The sequence below is a fragment of the Tympanuchus pallidicinctus genome, unplaced genomic scaffold (genome assembly GCF_026119805.1).
Source record: "Tympanuchus pallidicinctus isolate F22 unplaced genomic scaffold, pur_lepc_1.0 scaffold12, whole genome shotgun sequence".
Taxonomy (NCBI): domain Eukaryota; kingdom Metazoa; phylum Chordata; class Aves; order Galliformes; family Phasianidae; genus Tympanuchus; species Tympanuchus pallidicinctus.
The window spans coordinates 3,298,112-3,315,485 of NW_026294637.1; the positions used below are offsets into that span (position 1 = coordinate 3,298,112).

A 17,374-nucleotide genomic window follows, 5' to 3' on the forward strand; every position below is an offset into this window, starting at 1 on the left:
CTTCCTGACAGACCTGTTCTGCCCTCAGTGCTGTGGTTGCTTCATGCCTGACTCAGTACTTGATGCTACACGAAACCCAGGCTGAGCAAACATTATTACCAACATGCCAAGCTGCATAATAGTATTGAAAGGTACACAAATAGGGCCTAGGACTGATCCTCATCACCCTTTCATGTCTCCATTGAAGATGGGATGCCCAGCATCACACACTGTGCCACACAGGTTGCACTCCAGTACGTCACACTGAACAGGAGTTTTTCTCAGACCATCATTACCACTGAAGCTATGTTTTGTATCCCACAGACATTACAATCCAGGAAAAACAGGTACAAATTTGCTTTGGAGCATGTTAATGGAGTTTGTATTAGCAATAAAATGAGCTATTCCTGCACAGAATAGTGCATAAGCCCTCTTAAAACCCACATCCTCCAAACCAGTTAAGTTCTCAGTGCCAAGTCAGTGAGGCATCAAAACAAAATCCAAATCTAAATCTCTAGGATTGCTCTCTTAACCATGTTTAGGTCAGATTGCCAGCTTACGCTTTAGAAAAAAAGCTTCTCTATTACTGTAACCTACAGTCACAGATGAGACAGTGTCTTCCTATGCGTGTGGGCAAAAGAAGTCGTGTTGACCCCAAATAAAACTAGCTCCAGAACAGATGTTTTAACTTACCAGCGGTGGCATCATACCCTTGCTGGAGGGTGGGATGACGACACGGAGGTCCGGTTTGCGATTGTTCATTCCAAGATTACCTCCTCCAGGTGGAGGTGGAGACTTTGTAGGCATGACTTTGCCTAAGCCATTCCCACCGCCAGCAGTGCCGAGCAGGCTTGGTGAAGCTCGAGAATTCACAAACCCATTTCCTGAAAAACAAACGTACCTCAGGACACACATACCTCGAGAGCAGGAGCCACAGCAAATCGTGGTGTGTGCACAAATTACGTAATCTTTCTTTCATAAAACTTCCAGTGCAAACTTCTCACAAGAGGAATAGCACAGAGTAACCAAACAAAAGGCACTGCACCCAGAAGATCAATACATAAAGCTGGTATTACCTTAAGGGCTCTGCATGGCAGCTTAAATACTGAGAACAACTACTGTTGCTTCTAATAACATATGTTGGTTTTGGTCTTTCCTTTTTCCAAGCTGAATTCTCAAGACAGTGAGCTTCTGCACAGCCTCACTGCACCCTTACTCCCACTCCACACAGAGCACCAACTATACAAGATTGCTGTCTCTGAGAGTAAGTCTCCATTTCTACAATGGATTCTACAAATACATTTAGGATCTGCAGGATTTCCGTTCCTACTCAACAATGAAATTAATTTCAAGTTGCAGTAACATACGTTGTCTGGTTAGCATAAGTGGTAATGATAAGGAGAACAAATTCTTTCCATTTAAATTCATTCTGAGCTCTGGGCACAGATATACGTGTTGCTCATGTCCAGTGATTGATTTTACACAGGTCCCTACCCCTTATGCTGGTGTGCACAGTGAAGGACAATTAGATGAGCCCCATCCTACATACAGGTCCTGACTTCAGCACTGCAGTCTCCAGCAACTGACTGTGCTCAGCACACAGCCTTGAGTCTATACTCTGATCAGAAGAAAGTAACACAATACTGAAACAATTCAGTGCACAGTACTGCATTTTCCTGTAGCAATAGGAGAACATGTCACGTTCTCTATGGCATATTTGTCAGAATTTTTTTTAGGCCACCATATAAATGATTTTACCAGACTTATTCCAACAACTCCCCAGATACCCACACCTTATTCAGCTGCAAAGGAAAAGCGTTAAGCAACAGGATTTTACAGCAGGGAGCTCTATAGCTCACACTACCGAAGTTGTGTGTGCATGTATAAACAAATACAATTCATAATAACATCATGTTTATACTAACATTCCAGTTCTGAAAGCGGCCTTTATAGTCACCGTCCAGGGGAAGTCTATTACACAAAGTTCACTGTGTGGGAAATTCTCTTCTAACAGCCTGTAGTGCCACGCTGGCATGAATTTTGTATTATTATTCTAATTTAAATAGGCCCCTATGCCCAATCCAATTTTATTACATTAAATACATGTTAATCTAAAAGCAATTAAAATAAGAAAGATATCAGTGTCACATTGTACCTTCTTCAGTAAAATTCCTAATGCATTTTACAGCAAGGATGAAGAACAGTAACTATCAGTAGGACAGCACAACATTTAATGAAGGTGATACTGAGCTCATCTGTGTCAAGAACCCAGCAGTGAATTCAGCAGGCTGCTAATGAGAGAGCCTCTCCTGTTACCCCAATCCTTAATACAGGGGGGAACTGTCAAATGCAGTCCTCATCTTTTCCCTACCTGCTATCAGTTGAACCTTATATATTACTTTCATCAGTTCAGCAGTAGAAACAGCAAAGATTAATGTAAGAATAACAAAATCCTTATGCTGATGTGAAGATAGAATCACAGAATCAGCAAGGTTGGCAAAGATCTCCAAGATCATCCAATCCAACCGTCCACCCATGGTCAATATTTCCCACTGAACTAAAGATGTCCTATTGAGTTTTATAGAGGTCTTTTGGAAAGTAGGGCACTGCTAAATATTTTCCAAGAAAAAACAAAATGGTTGGGGTGAACTGATCTAAAGTTTGCAAGCACAATTGTTGTCCACATGTCACTAAGCAGTAAATTCACAACTTACAAGTGAGGATTTCAAATTAGACTTCGTTGCTCTGTGGATTTCCTACTGTGCCAAATGCCTGACCATACATGGATGATCTGATTGCTCCTTTATTTCCAAGGCTCATAGCACAAGGACGAGCTTTTCTAATGTAGTACTTTCCTGAAGCACTTTTAGGGGACATAGGCGAATCAGTTCTTTCTGAGCACTGTACCATCTTACTCAGAAGACAGGTAGGAAAGACGGGATACAATGATAGCTGCAAGAAAAAGCTTTTTGTGGGAGCATTCTTCCTCCGTAACCACAGCAAAAACCTATTTCACGGTTAAAGTTTCTATGTTCTTCAACAGAAAATAACAGAATTTCTTGGGATGCTTCAAGGTTAGAAATAAAATTAAGCTAAAGAGGCTGGGAAGTTTGCTTAGACTGGACAATACAAAGTAGAGCTCTATAGTAGGAGAAAATTGGCAACTTTTCATCATGAGTTAGAAGAGACTTGCAGGAGCTCCAGACAAAAAAAAAAAAAACAAACAACAAAAAACAACCCAACCACAGACACAGAGAAACCAAATCCACACAGAATTGGTTTATTTCCTAATTGCTGTGGCAGGTGTATGGGTTGCTTCATGTGGTAGGACATAAGAACGAAGCACAAGAGCATACAAAACAAGTACAGGGCAATTCCAATGTTATGTTGTAAAAGATAGGTCACGCAGACAAAGAAATCATAAAAATAGAAGTTCTGCACTACCTCTGAGGTATCTGAAACTGTGGGACACCTTTATTAAATAGATGCATCGATACCTATCCATTATAAATGAGCGTACACATTAGCTATGAAAAGCCCACACCGCATCAGGTCACAAAGCAAATCTCCCCAAAGGACTGAGCAGAAGCTAAGCAGGTCAGGAAAAAGATGCAAGGGAAGAGAAATTATTTGAAAACAGGCACACTTGTATCTAACTGTATCTAACACATTGTTACAGCACCCTCCATTTCATAAAAAATGACAGCGCGTTTAAAGACCTTACCGTGCTAAAAGAGTTGGTGTTTGAATCTAATAATAAATAGAATGTTATCACTCAGTATGCTGTCAGTACTACTACATGCAATGCTGTGGTGCTCCACATTGCACTTCAAGCCTCAGAACAATACATCTCTTTGGAACAATGGAGCTCTGTATCACATTTTGGTCTAGCCTGTAACTCCATTTCCTGTCCTCTGTTTTCAAGTATTTTGGTAGCTCATGTGTTAAAGCTGGACAGTGTCTTTCTTCCACACCCAATACAGTCATTTCCTGCAACCCTTATTACAAGGCTCTGCCAATCCTTCAGAAACATTTCATGCTTTTAACAGTGCTGTCAAAAACAACAAACTCTGTGCCATTGCCTCCTCCAGGCAGTCTGACTCGAGCAGCAGGGCAGAGCCGAGCATTTGTTCTGTCAAATGGCTGAGCACTTCTTAAAAACAGAAAACAAGCGCTTAGAAAAAATATGTATTAAGAATGGGAAAAATGGCAGCAGTGTACAACAGTACGGGTATTGACCTAAGAGAAGCATTTTGCTAAAACTTCTTTTTCTTCTCTTTAGCAAACACTTAAGTATTCATACCTACAACTTGAAGAACCAGATGCTGTGGCTGCAGGAAGACTGTAGAATATTCATTTCTAGTATGAAACTTTAAGCATTTTTTGTTGCTGTTGAAGATCTAATAAGAAAATTAAATTAAAAGCTAAGAGTGAGAGGATAACGAAAAGCACAGCATTTCTTGGAATAAGGTCAGGAGCCAGAAAACGATAACCATTACAGCATGATGCAACTCCTCGGCACTCCGCCAAACCAAGGCTGTAATGCCCCCATAAATTCTGCTCAAATTTTGTATCATGCAGAAATTTTATCCACCACATCCAATATACACCTTCCCCAAATACAATTATTTTAAATTTAAAAACCAAACTGAAAATGGAAGCAGAATATAATTCCCTATGCACGCATAAATTCAGACTACTGCTTTTATTTCCATTGCAAGAGTTTTATTTAACTGATTTTTAAGCACAACTATAAGCGCATTTTCAAGACACGTTTTTGGAAAACAGACACCCATGCAAAGATAAGCTCCCAATCCTAGAAATCATTTTAAACAGATTTTAAAATTCACACTTCAGTGAATTGCTGTGATAATAAGCATGGCCACTGTGCATGAGCCCACTTCTTCTTTAGCCTTCTTTCCTAAGCCTAAGTTTTAAAATCCAGCTACTTCAACAAGAACTGAACCCCCTGCCTTCAGAAACGTAATGCAGCTTAATCTCATTTATAGTCCTCCAGCCCAAGATGAAGCATTCAATTACACGAGCCAGACTCATATATCACTGTACAAATCACATCAGCTGAAACAATGAGCACACGTGGCTGGAAAGCACTCCATGTTCTTATTAATACTCAAGGAATAAATTACAGTCGTTGATGCTATTAATCTTTTCTTGTGGTTCACCTCTGGAGAAACTAAATGGCTGCATATAGTTCTGAAAAATAATCATGGACAAGGAGTGAAATAACGTCAGATTAAGCAAAAATAAAAATGGTAGCAAATGAATAGATACACAAGTGACATCATGTAACCTGACAAAAGTCACATAAATAGGAGTAAACTGAAAAGTACTTTTGCAAACACTGAACCACTACACCTACAGAACACCAGAAAAGTGCTCACACACGAGACTTGGGTTGGGGATCGAGTTTTGAAACCAAATCTAACAATTGCATTTCTACTTGCAGTAGCTACCTCAGTTTGCATGCCTAAATGTGACAGCTTTAAGCAGGAATTAAAATAAAACTACAACAAACAACCCACAGCTGCAGCTCACACCACTTTCAGCTTTGCATAGAGATCTCTGCTGATGCCACCCTAATTTTATAACTCCACCTTAGTTCTCTGCTGCCTTTGGGAAGGCTGTATTGCGACATTCCAAGGAAGCTGAAGTTAATCTATTTCCACAGATCTTCAAAGATCAATCCTTCAGATAATACTATGGACAGAATTAAAGCATACCTTTGACAGCAGTCAGTCTTTGAAACATGTACAATTTATACTTCTAATGGCAGTACTTTAGATATTAAAATGCAGCAAAAAAGACACACCATATTGCCAAGGAAATGCACTCTAGCAAAACTGAAGGGCAAAACGTTTTTTAAGACTCAGCCTTAGAAAGGTTGCTGGATTTTCCTTTTTCCTGAAGTTAAATGCAAGGATAAGAGAGAACTTTCAAGAATATTTAGAGTTTAAATAGCCATCTTCAAGATAATGGTTGTTTATTCAGAATGCAGCAACAAAATTAAAACGAGCACATTGCTTTTGTATCTAAATGTTATCCAACTGCCTGAGAAAATACAGCAGTGGGAATGAGACAGATGCCCTCTAGGTCATTTCCAAACTACACAATTTACAGTTAATGAAATCAGAGTTCTGCTTTCTGAATCTGTTGATTTCTATACATCTACATAAAACCACGGAAAGAACAGAAGCCAGAAATGCTGTGTTCAGAACTGCTGAGGCCACGTGCTGCAGCATCCTGAGCAAACTGACATTACAGCAATGCTGAGACTTCATACGGATCTGCCGCTACTCTCAAACTCAGATGGGAGATGAACAATTTGTCATACACGTGGCAAATTGTACCCAGAATTGTATTATATGTCCTAGAAAATCAGAAATTATGGTAAGATACTCTGACATTTCAATTTTAAAAGTCCATGGGTAATTCAGGGGCTGAGCTGACCGCATGCTGATGGGGCATTTTGCTACAACTGAAAAAACCTAAATGCTTTCTTCTACCAACATGTTTTTCCAAGCCAATTTCAGCCCATCATTTCCTGTGAACTGATCTAATGAGATGATGATGGATGCATCAAACTTTGTTCTGTGCTGATAAGCAGATCTGTGCCTAGCAAAGGAGACGGGTTCAGCGAACCAGCAGGTCTGCAGTCCACTCTCAGTAGTCCTCCTCGAGCAGAGCTTGGAAGCTGCAAGCTGGAAGGGTAAACAGGCTGCTCTCAGTGTTCTCCAGGCATCCTTCAACTTCTTCCTTAGAGAAGGGTGAAACACTGACTTGTATTTACCCAGGTAACCCTGAAGATCAGAGCAAGGCAAAATATTATGCCAACACTATTGAGATTACAGAGCAAGAACCTCTGTCTACTGCATTTTGCATTACTTGCCATCACTTCCAATACAAGCTAAGAAGTGAGGAACTTTGCCCAGTGAAAGACCACCTCTGACAGATACTGCCTGTCACACGAAGAGGATGTGCCGCAGATAAAGTAGTAATGTGCTCAAGGTTTACAGCTATTTTCCTTGGGCAAAGCAGTGCTGTGCTGTTTATCTGGCACATACGATATGTAGGTTGCTCCAAAAGTAATGCCTCCTAGTTACTTCCATGGAAACAACAACAGACACAAAGAATGCAATAACACTACACAATAGAGCTAATTCTCAGCTACAAAATGCTATTTTTCAACACAGTCACCATCACAGCTGTGCATTATCACCAGCAATGAACAACAGCCTGCATACCATGCTCATAAAAATGTGCACCAGTGGAGGAGACCCAGTGCTGCTGTTGCCACTGCTGAAAGGCACCACCCACCACTTCTCTGCACTACAGACACTGTTTGGTCTCCACAAATTCTCAGCAAGTGCTGATGAATGTCAATGGGTGCCATTTTTCCTCATGGAAGAATTCAATTCCATCCTTTTGCTTCATCCCTCTTCCATGTCAGATTCCATTTTGTCACACAGCTCCTCTGCCATCCCACCAACATCTTTCTCTGACAAACAGGAAGCATTAATTTTGGAGCAGTCCTCACATAAATTGGTGAATCTGGGTGTTAGGTAGAGGAAGAAGAACACGATTCCTTAAGGAAAAGATTGATAGCACCAATCCAATTTAAAGCTAAACCACTGCAAGGGTTTTTTTCAGAGTTAGTTGTATACTTCTCATTGGGTGCTCTTTCATTTAGTAAGCAAAACATGAAGAGAAATGTATGCACAGGAAGCTGTTTTATTATTGATGCCTTTTGGTGCGTGCTTAAGAACTGCAGCATAAGTCATTTGACTTAACAGACTTGTGAAAGGTCAGTCTGACTGTTTCATCCTCAAACACATAGAAATGGTGTCCTAGTCAGACAAGCCCTCGAGTTAAAGTGAACCATTTTGCTGGCGTGGCCTTTCACACTTCCCTGTCTTGATCCCCTCCTGAACTGCAAGGCAGTTCACAGGTGTAAGCAAACTGTCAATGCACCTCTGCATAATCCTTCCTGGTGTCATGACACCATGATCAAAGACGACACATGATCTTAGGCTGGCTCTCAGTAGGGATCCAGTAGCTCACAAGACACAGCTGTTCAGGCAATTATATTCTTCAGCTCTAGTCCAAAGAAATCCAATACACCCAAAGTTACTTCGTATGCTCAGAATCTGAAGATCAGTGAGGACATGACATAAGATAGATCCGGAATGAAGAGGAGAAAGTCAGTACTCAGGATAACTCTCTCTTACCCATTCTTTCTGATGACAGAATTGTAAAAGGCAAGATAATTTCCCACATGAACTGGGTTCATTACTGACTGGAAGGGCTACTTCACTGACAAAGATACTTGTAAAAAGATATCATGTCCCTGCATTATAAAAACTCTCCAGTTCCAACAGCTCCTTCAGAAGCACCCATTACTGGGAAGTTCTTCAGGAGCTCACCATAGTTCAAAGGTATCAGGGTTACTTTGGCATGCAGCCCAGGCAATGAAGGCCACAGTCCTAACGGGCCGCTCTGGTATTTTGCATGGTTACAGCTCAATGCCTCACAAGAAAGGTGTGGGAGCAGAAAGTAGAAAAGGGCCAACGCTGGTACTTCTTCTAAGGTTTTCCAAATTCTTACAGTCATTAAGAATAGGGCAAATTCAATAGCACTGAACTTTGCTGGCAAATACCACCAAATCTTCTGGAACATAGTAAGGCAGACAACCTTATGATAAACATGAAGGTGATCTGTCCATCAAGTGTCCTTTCAGTTTTAGACCAAAGAATTTCTCCCCACATTTGGACATTCAGAGCAAGTGATGATATACTTTGGCTAACAGGAACCACAGACTTTTGAGAAGAAGGATACAGACATGCAGCATGTGTTCAAACTGTGATAACACTGATAACAAACAGCAAACTGTACACATCCTGGGGATCCAGGAGTCCTGAAGCATATTAGATGTCCGTCATAAACTGAACAGGGTTAGTGCTGGCTACTGGCAATACCATCATAAAAATTCTAGCTGCACAATATTTAATCAACAACAAAAAGCTTTGCTCAAAAGCAAAGACTCAAAATGTAGGATCTTTTTCCTTCTCTCAAAACTTGCTAAGTGAAAAGGATCTGCTGAAGTTTTCACATGATGGGTTAACTTAAAAAAAAAAAAGCTCAAAAAATGTAAAATAGATTTCTCAGAGTTATGACAGCTGCATGCAAAATGATCACAAAATTTTCTGTTCTAACCATAAAAAGCCACCTACCAATCTTCGCTACAACACACAGATATTTTTATTCATCAGAAAAAGTTCCTTTCCACAGAAGAACTGTTGTTGGCAGATTGACTGTTAAAGTAAATCATCTATTCTAATCAAGATGCATAGGATATGAGGGAAAAAAAAGTTTCTCATGTGAATTAAATGAGCCATTTTATGCAAGATTTTACCATGAACTACTTCCCAAGATAACCTCTACTTGTTTCTCACTCAGAGACATAAATGTGTAAGCATCTTTCAATTAAAAGAGAGCATAATCAATGCTCAAAACTTCCTAACGGAGACTCAGAGCTGCTTTTCCCTTTGTTTTGATCACCGAATCGCTGAGGTTGGAAAGACCTCCAAGATCACCTGGTGCAACTGTTTGCAGAGAATATCAGGAAATGTGGATACTGTGAGTCCCACACCTTGATCTTTGGCATCTCTACAGAGAGACCAAAAATTAACACGACCTTTCACAGCTATATCTATACCAGAATTCTCCACTCTTGGCAAGAATGAATAAATTTAAAAAAAAGAAAAAAGAAAAAAGAAAAAAAAGGAAATGCATTTTGTTTAAAGTGAATTCTACAGTAAATATAACAACAAACTAGAACCACTGTTTTATGCAGATATTAACTTGAAGTATACTCTTAATAAGCAGCAGCCAAGGCTCAGTCTATTTATGCATGCATCTCAATTTTGTTTGCAACTCAATTTTGTTTATGCAACTGAGAGGTTACTGTGCACCTGACAGTACCTGAAGAAAGTCCTGCCACATTCTAGTGGACTGTGGAGCTCCAACAACTTTACAGACCCTGTAATTTAGTACTGCGGTACTAACGAGGTATCTGCTTTTTGCTAGCGGTACTTCTTACAGATTTTCCACTGTTCTTATATAGCCACAACTCCTATTTAAATGAAAATCTTTCTAGAAATGAGTGGGTATGTGTGTAACATTTTGGGTGTGATGTTCTGGAAAGCAAGAGATAAATGATGCATTTTGACTTTTCACATAAACTATTAATAAATGCAAGAAGGAAAGCATTTCTACTGCATTAAATTTGTTCACCAAGCGCTGGTATTTCCCTCGTTTAATACCCCATAGCAAGTGCTGTAAATAACTGTCTTATTTTCTTATTAACAGGAGTCTTAAACCTGCAGCCACTGTCACTAAAGCTTGATTTTGGAAAAGATTACTGCAGTGTCTTGATAATAAACTTCCTCTGACTAGAGAGTCACAGAACTGTAGGGGCTGGAAAGGACCTTCAGAGACCATCAAGTCAAGCCTTTCCGCAAAGCAGGTCCCCTCCAGCAGCTGCACAGGTTAAGTGTCCAGGTAGGTCTTGAATATCTCCAGAGAAGGAGACACCACAACTGCCCTTGGCAGCCTGTGCCAGTGCTCCGTCACCCTCACTGTAAAGATGTTCCTTCACATATTGGTGCAGAACTTCCTATGCTCCCAGAAACACTACAGAAATTAAACGTGTGACCTCCACAGGTTCTAAAAATAATTGTTTTTTCCTACCGTTAAAATGTTACTCAATGGAAGCCATACTTAAATATTTATTTGCTGCATATAGCCAAAGAATGGAGAAAGAACGGAAAGTCAATCCCATGCTTTCAGCATGTAGTTGCAGCTTTTTTATTTATAAATCCTATCAACTGAGTTTATCTTCAAAGAACTTTTTCTCAAGTGCCACATTAAGTAACCAGTGGGCAAATACTGGAAGGTCAAGAGATGCTCCTCTCATTTCTTGCCATGAACATTTATCGAAGACAGCTATAAGTGCTTCCAAAATTGGCTCTCAGTTACCAAGACATCTCAAGGAGTGGAAGCAATATGAAGAAGGTGGGTGAGCTATCATTCATTCAGTTTATCTGTAAAATTCAGTGGCTGCCTGATCACTATCAGAGTATTAAATTTTGTCTAGGCAAGACAAAGATTTATTTACCTGAAAAACCGCTATTATATCAATTTACTGAAGACCAAAAAATACTGTGAATTTGATTATTTGGCAAGGTCTCTAATTCATATTTGAAAGAAATGCTGATCATCTTCCAAAATTAAAACTGAACCTTGCTATTGTTTTCCAAGCTGTTTTTGTCCAACAGCTAGAAAATAATTAGCAAGATATACATAGCAATACAAACAACATAGTCTGAATTTTCGTCATTTTGATAGGCACCAGAACCAGCATCAAGCACCTAGATCTTCAGAACACAGCTAGTTTAGTAAGCACAGAGAATTTTAAATAAAGGAAAAAAAAAGGGGGGGGGAAATAACTCTCAAGCATGCTGTAATCCCACTTGTAGGGAAAAAAAAAAAGCAAGAGCAGCAAACAACTAAAAACAACTGCAGTAAAAAAAATGTGAATTATCACTGAAGTAGAAAAAGCATGAGGGTTAAAATGAGGGTTAAAGGTCTGATAAAAAAAATTACAAAACTCACTAATTACAAGGCAATTTAATAACTACGTCTTTTGCTTTTCCTTAACCAAATGGAATCAAAATGAAAAAACTGCTTCTGAATAAGTGTGCAAACTGAAACCACGCTACTATTTTTCAGCACAAACACGATACCACACTTACCAACTGGACTGGTACCAGCTCCATTTGGCACTGTGAGGTCAGTTGTCCCCAGCATTCCACCTAAAAAAAAACATTGGAAAAAAAAATTGTGGGTTGTTTTGTTTGTTTGTTTGTTAATAAAAATATAAAGAAGGGTGAAAAAGGGAAAGCACCAAGGTACTGAAATCCTACCAGCATTGCCAGTACTCGGTGGTCTCTGCGGGGCCCCAGGTGATACGTTCCGATGCAGGGTGGTCTGAGGTGGGGAGAGCATGGTCGTGTCTGTTAATGATGAGCTGGCTGCCAGTGATGGGGATACGAGGGAACTCCCTGGGTTACTGTAGGTTAAAGTGTTGGGGTTGGACACTGGAACTGTAACCGACATGGAGAAGTTCTGAGCAGGCAAGCCGGGCTGGAGGAAAGAAAGCAAAGAACACACAAGACAAGATTAGCATTAACTATATTCACAAACACAGCACATTATAAAAAATACACATTACAAGTTTGCCAACAATTATAAGAGTTAATTATGTTAGTTTTGAAACTCTAATTCATTAATCATACAATCTGAAAACATCCATTTGTTGCAGTCTGGTGTTGAATTATAATACGTCAAAAATACAGTTCCAGAAGAATTACTCATAAACTTATCAAAACACTGAGAGGAAATTAACATACAAAAACCTGAAGATATTCATATAGCTCAGAAATACAATAAATTCACCAGTTAATTTGGATTATTACAAAGCCATAACAAGATAAATATGTTGATGAATCGACAAACTGTTACATCTTCAAAATGTAAGCATAAACATGCACATTGTAAAAAGTTATAAGACAAAAAAGAATCAATTAGTAATAACATTTGCTACTAACAATCTTGCCAAAATATTGCTACTAATTCCTAAAACCTTTTTTCAACACGCCAAAAATTCATAAGTTCATAAATTTACAAACTTCAGTAATTTGAATTTAACCAACTTTGATTGTCGTTTTCTGAGACGTGTTCTGCAAAACTCTGCTTGCATAACCACTCCATTTTCTTGCTGTGTAAATGTTTTCCCCTTTTTATTTTTAATTTGATTCCAATTCTCACAGCACTATTCAAAAGGCAACTATTATTCCACAGTATATATATGTTTGTTATTCAACAACTATTTGACTCAAAAGTTTAAATGCCTGCCCATCTATGGCGCTCATTTGGTTATGACTAACTTGTTTGGCCTTTGTCTCATTCCTATCCTTTGACAGTGTTGCGTTTCTGAAACAAAAGGCACTATTTTCTTTCACAACTCTCAGAGTAACTGCAACAAATCTATGACAGGTACAGCTTAAGAATAAAAATTCAGTAGAATTTGTTGACAGAGGTTGGCAGTTTAGAGGTCAGCTGAAGATGACACACGCTCATGACCTAGCAAGTATATTTAAGAGATGTACTTTGTCATATGCAGCTTAAAATTTACACAGAATGACACTTCTAACTGATAATTTGATATCATCTGAAATACAACAGTAATTCTACACTGATGTACAGACCATAATACATTTTATGCAAAAAGCAAAACCTCTTACTAGTGAGAACTAATGACAGCTTCCATGCTGAAGCATTCCTCAGAATAATTATCATTTTTTGGCACAGATGGAAGCAAGAAGTAACGAAGCACAGCAATGTAATGCTAGCAAATCATTCACAGCATCTAAGTAACGACAAGCTGCACTGATACTTGTCTTCACGGGAAACTACTTCAAGAAACTGTTTATTATCTATTAAAAAAGGATGCTTTTAAATAGCATGCTTTCCATTAACTCAAACTAAACTTGAAATAGCTGAAGTGTGCTTAAAACAATGCTTAGAAGTTAACAGTAAGAACATTTTTGAACATTTTTTCCATAGGTTTCTCAATATAGAATCTATGAATGACAGCTTCCCCCACTCCTTACAAGGCAGATGGACAACAGCATCTGTCCATCTATGGTATGCATTTGGTTTTGACTGAATTCTTCACTCTGCCTCATTTCTATCTTTCAATAGTAATAAGGGCACTAGAATAAAAGAAGCTACATTCTTATCCAAGATCCAGAAGTACTGGAAACAAAACCACAACAGGTATAATTTAAACTATAAATACAGAACTACAGAGCTAAAAATTAACGTTCCCTTTTTATTTACATTGATGCCCACACAGAAAACTTAAGTCGCTCAGGAAGACCACAAAACATCAATGGAGAGCAATTTAACCATATCATACTAATAGATGAGGCCTAAAGATGTTTCGATACAGAAACACAGGTAGCAAAAACATCAAAACAAAGAAGGAATAAAAGACATTGGCTACATTCAAGCATAAAGAATTTGCAAGAAGAATGGATTCTGGGTGTCAGACTGCCAGTTTGCTGCTCTTTTCCCAGAGATGGTTCTATTGCTGTGATCAATTAAATCATTTTCACTATTAGCAGTCCTGTGGGGACACACTCTTCATTTACGCCAGGATCTATGCTGATTAACCTACTCAATTTTAATTGCTACAACTAGACAATGATAAAAAATGCAAAGATCGTGGCAGAGCCCCATATGACTTTTCTCAGAAGATACTCCACCTGTAACACTCAATGCTAACTGCTCTTGTAGGTGGAAACTTAGCATCACACCTCTGAGAAGATCATGCAAAATTTCCGTTACTGTTAACCCCAAAGTTCTTCAGTTCTAGAGCCCAATAATTCTCATCTAAGAGTACTCCACTGAATCTTTTTACCTTGCACTCATAAATTAAAGAGCACATACAAAACTCATGAGAACATGGACATGAACCTGCCCTGTAAACACATGGGGCTCATTTCTTAATTATATAATAATAAAATGGAAACGATGCTCTGATCGCACTATGGGATTGGTGACAATATCTTCCTACAGCAATTTAGTGACTTACAGCAAGTGATAAATATTTGAGTTAGATGCTCATTACAAAATTTTCAAAAGCTCTTCTGGTGTCCATGCTCTCTGGCTGAACGTGCCTTCAACAAGATACCAATCTTTCTGAGGATCCCACTGTCATTTTGAAACATCTAAACGCCTAAATCTTGCCTTCAGGAAAATAAAGTCAATTGAGTCAATTGATTTGGTAATAGAAAGGGCCAACTCTAATTGTAACATATTGTAAAATCTTTATCAGATAGAAGAAGGACTGTAAGATTTTTATATCCCATAATGAAATCTGTCTTTTTAGAATATTTTAGGCAAGGAAGCTAAGGTCCTGAAATTTAGAAACGTTACTTCACATCCACACAGCATGAAAAAATCTGTGTGCATAATTGAGAAGCTGGAGACACAATTTCTTTCTTTCCTACTCCTTATGAAAAAAATGTAATTATCAAGAGCGGGTATCAATACCTTATTTTACCTCATGAAAATACACATTTCCCTTTCCAAACCAATACAGCCTCTTGTCTTTACAGCGGTAAGCAACACCTGCGAAAACTCTCATGCATGTAATATAAGCACAAACCATACTTTAGTACTCACTGCGATTTTATGATTCCGCATCATATTATCAAACTCTTCATTTATTTTTTTATATTTTTCTTCTGTATGTGGCGTGAGCACATATGAAGTGTCAGGGTCCGGGCTGTCGCACCCTCTGTGTTCCTTCTTGTTCAGAGCCTAAATAATGAAGTTAATAAAAAGGATCAACAAATAAAAAGTAGAGATAAAATAAAAGTACTTACAGGGCCTCGCTTGAAAATAAAATCACTATCTTCATTTAGTTTGCTGAATCTGTCCTCCGATAGTGGACTGTGCTCAAAGTAATCGTCAGCATCAGGGCTCTCACAACCATTAAGGCCTTTCTTTCTTAAGGTCTGAAATACAATTGGAAAATTCACATACAGATCATACTAACTTGCCAAGATCTTTTGTATACTACCGAATCATTCAGAGCCACTGAAACTACAAGAAATTTTCACAGACAAAAATCAATAGACAAGCTAAGTCTTTCAAAATAGTGGCATAGTACACCAACAGAAAAGGTTCAGTCAGAGGCATAGACTCCCAAGGGGCCATCTCATGGGCAGTTTGAACCTAAAATCATTCCATCTCTCCAGTGCTCTACACCAAACTGGTTTCAGACACCGGCAGATAGGGGACAGTTGCCTGACAGACCTTCAACAGTCAGCCTATGGCAAAGGAGTTAATGTCCTCACCGGTAATTAAAAAACATCTTAGTCTTTATTGGATCTTTAATAAGTTGATTTCAGCATCCCTTATATTTTTAAAAGCATATGGTTTGAAGTCGAGCGATACAACGACTAACAGTTCTCATCTGAATGTAGCTACTGCATTTCATGAATATATGTAACACTTGGTCTCACTGGCTTACAAAGGCAGGATTTTCCTGCACTGCAGTCATCCTGCATGGTAACAAGAAGTGTAAAAAGTATAAAAAGAAATGACATAATCCCTCTGTAACATGACTTAGTTTGCTAAATATAAGCTTTTTCAGACTCCTTTACTCTAACTTGATGTGACTGCTTTGTGGGGTACTTCCTGTTTGCTGGTGGAACTCTTGCATCAACATCCCCCAGAAACAGAGCACGTCTACAATGCAGGCACTACGAATAAGCTGCTGAGGAAGGATGTGAACCTGCAGCTCTTGCGAGCAAACAATTCAAAGATCCATTTGATATGTTTGCAGTCCTTTTTTTTCTCTTTTTCATCTACTTCACAATCAAAATTCTCATTACATGTTCTCATTTCTAACAAACTACAATTTAAAATGCTACCCACAGAAAAATCATAAATAAAAATCATAAAGACGGGTTACAAGAGGAAAGCAATACACATTTTTCAACAGGTCTACATGAGCCAACAGTGGGACCACAGGGGCAGAGAGGTGGTGCTTTCTTTTGCTGACAAGGCATACAAGTTTTATTAACTTTACACCCAAAGACCCTAAAAAAACTGAAATCCACATGTCGACATTCTCAGCAACAGAAAGAAATTCACTTTCGGGTAGAAGCTACACTTCCATAGCATACTGAACATTACGTGTTTAAAAAAGGTTCGTTTAAGGCATTCATTTTTTATTCAAGCACTATCTAGCACAATAAAAATTACACAAAACTCTCTTACTATTTATACATGTGCAAAACACTCCCTACTTCTACTTCAGCTTCTAAGCAGCACTAAAATCCAATTGCGTTCTCTGAAATTCTTTAATATCACAGGTCACCACAAGCTGTAATTCCCCTCTCGGGTTTCTCGGCCGGCTCCCGGTGTCCCACGCCGTCCCTGGAACTCCCACAAAAATGCCACCACTGAAGCAGCACATGGGGAACAGGTGGAGCTCCCTCCAGCCCCGCTTGCGCCCTGATCCCACCCCGCCAGCCAATCCGCTGGGCACGGATATGGATGTGGCCATACAAGGGCTGGCTGCTCAAGGTCGGAGCCCGCTATCCCTCCCAGTCCTTCCTGACAAGTCAGGCTGCCAGTTCTCTACACTTTGATATCAGTAGGGAAAATGTTGACACTGTGTAATCTGCATTGTGCTTAACCCCTGCAACCCACGGAATGCTTGAAATAGAACCCAAAT

At 39.1% G+C, this 17,374-nt stretch overlaps 1 protein-coding gene across 7 annotated transcripts in view; it reads right to left on the reverse strand.

Moving 5' to 3' along the window:
* The window catches only part of MEF2A (myocyte enhancer factor 2A), a 78,031-nt gene that overhangs the window by 12,857 nt on the left and 47,800 nt on the right, over positions 1–17,374 (reverse strand). For 2 of the 7 annotated variants that reach the window (XM_052672578.1, XM_052672575.1), the window contains exons 4-7: positions 15,298–15,447; positions 11,982–12,201; positions 11,811–11,870; positions 673–863 (exon numbers count right to left, since the gene is read on the reverse strand). In XM_052672578.1, coding sequence (XP_052528538.1) covers positions 673–863; positions 11,811–11,870; positions 11,982–12,201; positions 15,298–15,447 — 621 coding nt within the window. Of the gene's footprint in view, positions 1–672; positions 864–11,810; positions 11,871–11,981; positions 12,202–15,297; positions 15,448–15,512; positions 15,645–17,374 lie in introns of all 7 variants that reach the window. The other 5 variants (XM_052672577.1, XM_052672580.1, XM_052672576.1 and 2 more) reach the window with 3 other exon arrangements.